The following is an 8899-nucleotide window of genomic DNA, read 5'->3' on the forward strand; positions in this document are numbered from 1 at the left end:
GGTTGTGAGTCTGAGATAGGAGCGGGGAACACCTCGGGCCCGGGGGAGTGCGGCCGCAGCGGCGGGCCGGCTGTAGTCGGAGGTCCGAAGGGAGTGACTCGGGCGCCCGGTGGGCTGCTTTCTTTCCGGTGCCTTTGATTTTTTTTTTTTTTTTCTTGCCTTTTGGTCCCGGCCGAGTGTCGCCCGCTGTGGCCCAGAGCGATTCTCCGGTCAATTGTTGGGCGCGCGATCGCCCGGAGCTTTCCGGTGCCCCGAGCGCAGAGCGGACGCGCGGGGCGCGAAGGAGAGGGGAGCGGAGCCGGCCGCGGACGAGGGGAGGGGGTCGGAGCTTGCCTGTCTCGCTCGCTCGCCCAAGCGGGTCCGCTCGCTCAGGGCGCAGGGCGCGCGCGATGAAGGCGGTGAGCCCGGTGCGCCCCTCGGGCCGCAAGGCGCCGTCGGGCTGCGGCGGCGGCGGCGGTGGCGAGCTGGCGCTGCGCTGCCTGGCCGAGCACGGCCACAGCCTGGGCGGCTCGGCGGCCGCGGCTGCGGCCGCGGCGGCCGCGCGCTGCAAGGCAGCCGAGGCGGCGGCCGACGAGCCGGCGCTGTGCCTGCAGTGCGATATGAACGACTGCTACAGCCGCCTGCGGAGGCTGGTGCCCACCATCCCGCCCAACAAGAAAGTCAGCAAAGTAGAGCTCCTGCAGCACGTTATCGACTACATCCTGGATCTGCAGCTGGCGCTGGAGACGCACCCGGCTCTGCTGAGGCAGCCGCCGCCGCCCGCGCCGCCGCACCTCCCGGCCGGGACCTGCCCGGCCGCGCCGCCGCGGACCCCTCTCACCGCGCTCAACACCGACCCGGTGAGAGGCCCCGGGGCGGATGCCGCGGGGGTCCGCGGGGAGGGCGACGGCCGGATGGAGGCACGCGGGCGGTCCCTTTCCCCGGGGCAGGGGCGGCGGAGAGTGACAGTTCGTCCTGCCGCTCTTCCTGGGGGCCGCCGCCGCCGCAGGCGGCGGGCTGGGTGAAGCGAGCTTGGGGCCCGGCCGGGTGGGCGCGCGGGGCGGGGACCAGGGGCTGGGGGCCTCCTGGGCTGTCAAGTCCAGGTCCCCCCCGGGGAAGGGGCGTCTCCCCCTGGGGCTGCAGGCTGGGGTCGGGGCATGCGTCGGCGGGCCAGCCTGGGTTCCGGGAACCGATGAGGAAGACCGGGAGGAGCGCGGTGGGGGCGCCCGCTAACCTTTCCCTCGGTGTCGGTTGCTGTTCCAGGCCGGCGCGGTGAACAAGCAGGGCGACAGCATTCTCTGCCGCTGAGCCGCGCGTCCCAGGTGAGCGCGCGTTTCCCTTCTCGGGCGGCCGGTCACCAGAGACACCCCGTCCCCAGGGCCTTCCGGTGTCAGGCACAGTGGTGTTCTTTGCCGTCCCCCCACCCCCCGCCTCAGCATTTCTGAGGGCAGATTCCCAAGGAAGATTCACCTCTCTCTCTGCCACCCAGTTAGTAAGTGAACCCGTACTTAGCTTCGAGAACTGGGGGACGGATCAGCTCGTGTCCCCGCCACCCCCAGTGATCGGCCGGTCTCCTCGCCGAAGTAAGGGTACCCTCGTGGGCGTGGGGCCCGATGCGACCCCCCCCCCCCCGCCCCGTGCAGTCTGACACCCACGAAAGAGGACGCGGGCAGGGTCCCCGGAGTGGGTGCCCTGCGCGGGCTTCCCGGGGGCTCGCGACTGCCTGCACGGCGCCGGGCCGGGCGGCGGACTGAGGGTGTAGTCTGACCCGGTGGTTTGTTTTGGGTTGTTGATCAAGCATGTCTTGAGTTTGGTCGGTGGCGCCAGTTAGTCTGCAGCGGGAAGGTTCACACACCCCCTCTATTCATTGCTCTTCCACAGGTGTGCGGCCGCCTGAGCCCGAGCCAGGAGCCCTAGAGAGGGAGGGGGAGAGAGCAGAAGTTAGAGAAAAAGCCAACCGGAGGAAGGAAAAATAACAAAAAGATTAGCAAATCTTAGAAACGTTTCATTCGTCATTCCAAGAGAGAGGGAAGAAAAATAAAACTTTTCATCTTTGTTAAATTTTTTTTTGCACGTTCATAAACATTCTACATACGTATTCTCTTTTGTCCCATTTATAACCGCTGTGAATTGTACATTTTTGTGTTTTTTGGAGGTGCAGTTAAACTTTTAAGCTTAAGTGTGACAGGACTGATAAATAGAAGAATCAAGAGTAAATCCGACTGTTAGAAACCGACTTTGTGACCAAGGAGCTCAATTTTTGTTTTGAAGCTTTACTAATATACCAGAGCATTGTAGATATTTTTTTTTTTTTTTTGACATCTATTGTTTAAAATAGATGTTTATACGGGGGCAGGGAACTTTGTGTTCCCTGCAAGAATGTTACATATTGTATAGATAACTGAGTGACATTTCATACCATGTATATATAGAGATGCTCTATAAGTGTGAGAAAGTATATGCTTTAATAGACTACTGTAATTATAAGATATTTTTAATTAAATATTTTTTGTAAATATTATGTGTGTGTTTTTTTTAATCTGTGGGAATATTTCTTTTGGAAAATTATTTTTCAGCTCAGTTGAAGAGCTCTTGATAATCTTGAATGTCTTTTCTGTTTGGTCTGGCTCTTAATTTGTTTTTGTTTTGCCTGGTGTCCTGTAGACTCGGAAGTAACAGTTATAGCTAGTGATCCTGCATGACTGCATGAGATGTTTAATCACAAAATAAACTTGTTCTGAGTCCATTCAAATGTGTTTTCTTTAACCTAGATCAAAATCTTTGTATTTGAAGCCTACATGTGGAAAATGCGCTTTATCAGTTTTTAAGTACAGGGTTTGATAGTGTAATATATAAAGAGTGTTTGTTTTTCCTTTTTTAACGGAGGTCAAGATGGATTCGGAATGATTTTGCTTACGGGATGGGGAAATGCTTGGATCCTGATGAGTTTATGAAATCTACTGTTTTATCAAAGTGGAAAAATGCTTATCATTCTTCATTTTACACTAAAGCTTAATGTCACTGAGTTTCATGTCTGTACAGATTATTTAAATCATAGAAATGAAAAATGTTCTCTGCTTGCTACCAAAGGACAAACTCTTGGCAATGAACACTTTCTGCTTTCCTTCCTCCAAAGAATATTAATAGGCAACAGTGGGAGAAGAAAAAAAATTTTAAGGCATAATGGCAAATCCTTCAAGCAGGGATAAAAGTCGATCTTCAAACATTAACTTAAGTAGACCAAAAATTCTGATGACCGCATCTAGATTATTTTTTTATAAAAATGATTTTCACTATAGCTATGTTAGTTAACCGCTAAACTACTGTCCAATCTCTTGTGATGTGTAACTTTTACATGTGAATATTAAAGTAGATTTATCTGTCTTGTACCGTGATTTCTGGTCTCATTTCTTCAAAACCTTAACACTTATTTTTAAGACTTTATTTTCTCTTGAAGGAAGGTAGTATATTCTGGGTTAGATAGGACTGTCAGGGCTTGTGAACATTATGCATTTAATGTGATCAGTGCTCTACACACCAGTTAGATGGAATTTTTAGAGTGAGAGAGAATTAAGTAGGATTTAATTGGGTGCTTTGTAAATAGTTAGTCAACTGTGTGTGTAACGTGGTCTGTTTGATTTTTAAAAGGAAAGGATTTGTTTCAGCTTATACAAGAATAAAAGTATTACAAACCCAAGGGACTTTTTATGAGGTCAAAGTCAAATATTTATATGAATATGAAATATGGCCTCTAGTAGTCAGTTGAAATGGCAATATCTCAACAGAAATGAACAAAGTTAATGCTGATAGATTCCAAAAAATGTAAAGATTTTTAAAAATCTGTCCCCTATTTCCATCATGTTACCCCCTCAGCTTTGACATTTTACTGGTCTTAGGTATTTTTAGAATTTGATGTATTTGATGTTGAGACTTACAAAGTCAAAGGACCACTTGTTTAGATGAGGTTTATTTTTATTTTTTATATTATTCATTCTTGTCACACATCGAGGAAAACACAAGAACACTGCTGGAATTCCAAGTCTGAAGAATTCTAACGATTGCATTCTTTGTTATTAAGAAAGGGGACAATCCCTCCTTTTTATTTGGCAGCTTAATTTCAGTAGGAAGCAAGTCACATGTGCTCTGTTGGTTGGAGTTAGGCATTTGTCAGGCCTAACTACCATATCCTACCTAAGTTTTTAAGCAGAGCTTAAACTTATGCTGGGAGATTGTACATCTCAAAATAAATATTCTTGATTTTTGAAGATAAGTCTTGCTCCTTAATTAATTTCATATTTGGAGCATGAAGAACCACTAAAAGGGAAAAAAGTATTATGGATGTTACATTTGAGAGACTTGACATTTTCCCCTCAGCCACTCACACAGCACTGAATGTCTCTAAAGAAGCAAAGTCACTGTTCACTAAATTAATATGCAGTTGTATAAGATAATACATTCTATTAAATGTTGGCTGTGTCCTAACCAAGTAACCAAATAACAAAAACATTTGTCATTTATCTATGTAGTTCTAATGATTCAGATAATTGGTTTCACAGAAAAATATTCTGACTTCTCTCATTTAGTTTGTCTGCCTTTAATGTATAGGCACAACCAAAGAATCGTTTATACCTACAAAGGGAAAAAAAAATCTCATGGTGAGATGTTGTTTCTCATTGTGGTTTTAAAATCCTGAACATCTCAAGACATTTCATGTTGAAGGAGAAAAAAACTTTCATTTCAAAGAACTAATATACTTTGACATTGTATAAATCTTAAGTCTATTGTCAAGCTTTAACTGAATTTTTAGAACTTTTAAAAATTTTCACCCCATAATCTATTGTATTAAATGCCTTCTATAATAATAAATCTTCACTGAGCAAAGGGTTCTGAAGTTTGTGGTTTTTAATTGACTTCTACTGAGTTATGCAATTTTTCATTATCAAGAATGGGTCTCTTGATGGATCACCTCAATTATTTACAGTGTTCCTTACCAGGTGATGAAAAATGTGGCTTGAAAATGGTGATATGAATGAAAAGGAAATCTAGTTTGAATGCTAGAGGAATCTTGTCTACTCTTTGGTATCTGCTAGGAGAGGGAGCAAGAATTCCAAAAAGGCAACAGAATGATACTCAGGGAAACTAGACCTCTCTCTGACACACACACACACACACACACACACACACAAACACAATAATGTTGACAAAAATTATTTCACAGTAGTGCAGAACCAAATAAAACTGGCTCTTTCTAGCTGATGCACTTTAATTATATATATGTTAATCAGCCCAGATAGCCCTTGGGTCTCTACTGGGCCAAGGACCAACCCCTCCAGGTTTCTGAAGAGGGAAAAGCTTCCCCTTGCTGCTTTGCAAGTCCAGGAAATTAATTTACTCACCTCAGAATTAATCTTAATAGGGTTGCCCTCAGTAGGTACTCTTCAGACCCAGATGGTTTCTTTCAATTACAACCCATGACATTTTGCTAAAATATTAATTATATTAATTAGAACCATTGCCCAAAAGGTTTTAAAATTGTAATTTTACTTCGAGTTCTACCTTGAGCAGTGATACAATAGATACTTGAAAAGATAAAACTCTTACAAAAGGGAACTCATTTGTACCAGAGAGATGAACTGCAGTCGTAGAAACAATTGAAAGTGCTTTTCAAATTTTTGATGAATTTTTTAAAGTGTGTTTCTGTGTTCAAGTGCCTCCTTCATGATGATTTATATCCTGGCTGTTATAAAAAGTTTTGCTTAGGCGCTAAACTCGGGTCTGAACACATTGCCAAAGTTTTTTTATACTCACCCAAGCAAAGCAATTCGGTAGTCAGCTGCTGAAATTGATTCCGTCATTCATAAGTCTCCACAATAAATTCACACAAGGGATATGAAAAAGGGGCCATAAAAATTGAAGTTAATTTGAAAAGCCCCTTTGAGTCCTTAAAAGAGTAAACACATCAGTTTCTCGGGGAAGAAGAACAAAATATGTTACCTGTATTCCACTGGCTAAATGTGATTGAAAAGGAACTTAAAATATTTAAATAAAGAGACCGAAGACAAATTTTCCATATGAATTCACTGAATCTGAATGTTTTTCCAATAGGAAATCTCATACTTTAGAAAGAGATTTCCTAAAATATTACCAAGGTATTGGCAAAATATGCAAATTCCTGTTGAAACAGGATACCATTATTTGCTTTAAATGACTTTCTCAATTCATGATGATAAAAAGTGCGTATTAGCACTTTTAGCATGCATATTAAATTCAAATTCTAAAACTTCATCTTTTATTCCAATGTTTAACTTCCAAAAGAAGGTACTGCAGTCCCACAGTTGTTCTTCGTGCAAATGCATGTATTTTAGAATGTTCCTTAAATATTTTCTTAAATATTTTAAGCATTTTTAAAAACATCTACTGCCCATTTCATAAACCTTAGCAGTCAACGGAGAGACTGTAACTGTGTGTGTATGTGTGTGTGTGTGTTTATTTAAAAATAGTTAACCAACATACAGAAAAATAGGTTTGAAAAAGAAGTTTAATTCTAAAAAATAAGTAAATTGTTTTAACCTTCCTCCATTCTCTCTCCACTTTAATTCCTAAGATTGGCGATTTCCATAAAGATGTACCCTTCATTGTTTGGACTGCTGTGAGTTAGTCATGTCATGTTGAAGCATAAAGAATGATAGAAAATAAAGAGCAAGTAAATCAATTCTCATGTTTATCATCTCCTAGAATTTGGCTTAATCTCATAAGAAATCTGAAGAAAAAAAGAAAGAAAAAAGAGGGGACTAACTTATATGGAAAACCTCAGAGAAAGCCAAAGAAAGAGACCTGAATTTGTAGACATAATTTTACACCTTACTTCAGCAATAAATCTTCGAAATACTTTTGCACATGTTAAACCTGAGTTCGAGGCCATAATTAAAACAAAGTAGGCTCCTTAAAGCTACTTGGTGGCTCAGAGATAGAGAATCTGCCTGCCAATGCAGAAGACACGAGAGACACTGGTTGGATCCCTGGGTCAGGAAGATCCCCTGAAGTAGGAAATGCAAACTTGCTCCAGTATTCTGGCCTAGAAGAATTCCATGGACAGAGGAACTACAGTCCATGGGATGGCAAAGAGTCAGACACAACTGAGGACACACACACAGGCTCCTTAAAACATTAGGCTATATGTGATTCTTCTTTGCTTGTCCTACAGTGCTTTACCAGGGCCTGGTATAGTATTCGCTACACTGAATTAAAGTTTTAGTCGCTCAGTTGTGTCCAATTCTGTGCAAAACTACGGACTGTAGTCAGGCTCTTCTGTCCATGGGATTCTCCAGGCAAGAATACTGGAGTGGGTTGCCATGCCCTTCTCCAGGGGATCCTTCCAACCCTGGCCTCCTGCATTACAGGCAGATTCCTTACCATCTGAGCTGCCAGGGAAGCCCATTAACAGAGGATCTGTCTTCCCAATGCTCTCAGTTACTCCTTTGCTGCTTCATCTACACTGAGTCACAGTTGAACTTGAGACCAGCATATCTAACTGCCTTCTGGTCCTCTCTGCCACTGAAGTGCAGTAGAGTTGAAACAGCATTTAAGGTTTCTGCAAACTTGTCCCTCTTTCTGGATTTCCTATTGCCTTGGTCAATTTGGGCTGCCATACAAAACTACCATTGACTGGATGGCTTAAACAACAAACGTCTATTTCTCCCTAGTCTGGAGGCTGGGAAGTCCAAGATCAGGGAGCCAACCAGTTCTGTTCCTAAAAGTCGCTGCTATTGCAGGATGAGCATAGCAATCCTCATACTTCCTTCAAATCCCCACAGTCACACAGGGTGCTTGGCTTCCTCCTTGGAGCTGCACCATAAGATAGAAACAGAACCCAGGGCTAAGCAAGGTCCTCTTCCTGCCCCTGTGACCTGGAGGGAAGGATCTTTCAACTCTGCATTTCCATCAGTCCTTTCTCTCCTTTACTTCTGGCTGCCTTTAAGCATAGTCTATGCTTCAGCTGCGGGCTTCCCTAGTAGCTCAGATGGTAAAGAATCCGCCTGCAATGCAGGAAACCTGGGTTGGATCCCTGGGTTGGGGAGATCCCCTGGAGAAGGGGATGGCTACCCACTCCAGTATTCTTGCCTGGAGAATTCCATGGACAGAGGAGCCTGGTGTCCATGGGGTTGCAAAGTGTTTCAGACATGACTGAGCAACTAACACTTTTGCATGCTTCAGCTGCACTAAAGTTCTCATCTCGTGGATACTAGCCAGTAGAGCAGGCTTCTCTCTCTCGTCTTGACAGAGTATGATTGATTTCCTGAGAGTTAACAAAAGAGCAGGCTCAAGAAGGACATACATGCAACATGGAGGGTGGGAGTGGGAGGGGGACCTGCCCTGCCAGCCAAACCAGCTAAGTCCCTTGCCCATCTGTGGGTAGGGCTGAACTAGCTACATCCAAAAGGGTGCGCTTTTTTGTGTTTTCCTTTCGCTGCAAGTGGTGTTACCCCCGCCTGGATCCCATCATCCACACTCCCAGTCTAGACTGTTGCTGACCTCCTCACCATCCTGTAATACCTAACCGTCACCTCTTCTGCAAGAATTATAAGATGCCTCTCCCCTTCATCCCCCAAAGAGTCAACACGCCCCATGCTATAGTATAATTATTTTCACATGTCTTGTTTCCTGTAGCTTCCTGACTCCTCTAGGGATTCCAGACCACAAAGTACTAGAAGAACATTCCTGTAACTCTCCGTGCCAGCAAATCTAGCAAATTCCTTACAACTCAACAGTGCAGTTGAGAGATTTTCATTATCTTTGAAAGCCTTTGGCTGCCTTAAATGTGGAAAATAGATAAGCTGTGTGCTCTCGAGAGTGAGGGAGTGTGTGGTCAGCCTTGGGCAGAGAGAATCAGAAGGAAGGGCTGAAGAGAGGAGAGGCTGAA

The 8899-nt window shown here is 44.6% G+C and overlaps 1 protein-coding gene across 1 annotated transcript; it reads left to right on the forward strand.

The window, feature by feature from the left end:
• Window positions 1-253: 253 nt before the first annotated feature.
• Window positions 254-3368, forward strand: ID4 (inhibitor of DNA binding 4, HLH protein). Its single transcript, XM_025266115.3, has 3 exons — window positions 254-839; window positions 1243-1301; window positions 1861-3368. The coding sequence occupies exons 1-2, from the start codon at window positions 390-392 to the stop codon at window positions 1285-1287; spliced, it is 495 nt and encodes a 164-aa protein (XP_025121900.1). The 5' UTR covers window positions 254-389; the 3' UTR covers window positions 1288-1301; window positions 1861-3368.
• The last annotated feature ends 5531 nt before the right edge of the window (window positions 3369-8899 follow it).

Source organism: Bubalus bubalis, chromosome 2 (assembly GCF_019923935.1).
Source record: "Bubalus bubalis isolate 160015118507 breed Murrah chromosome 2, NDDB_SH_1, whole genome shotgun sequence".
Taxonomy (NCBI): Eukaryota; Metazoa; Chordata; class Mammalia; order Artiodactyla; family Bovidae; genus Bubalus; species Bubalus bubalis.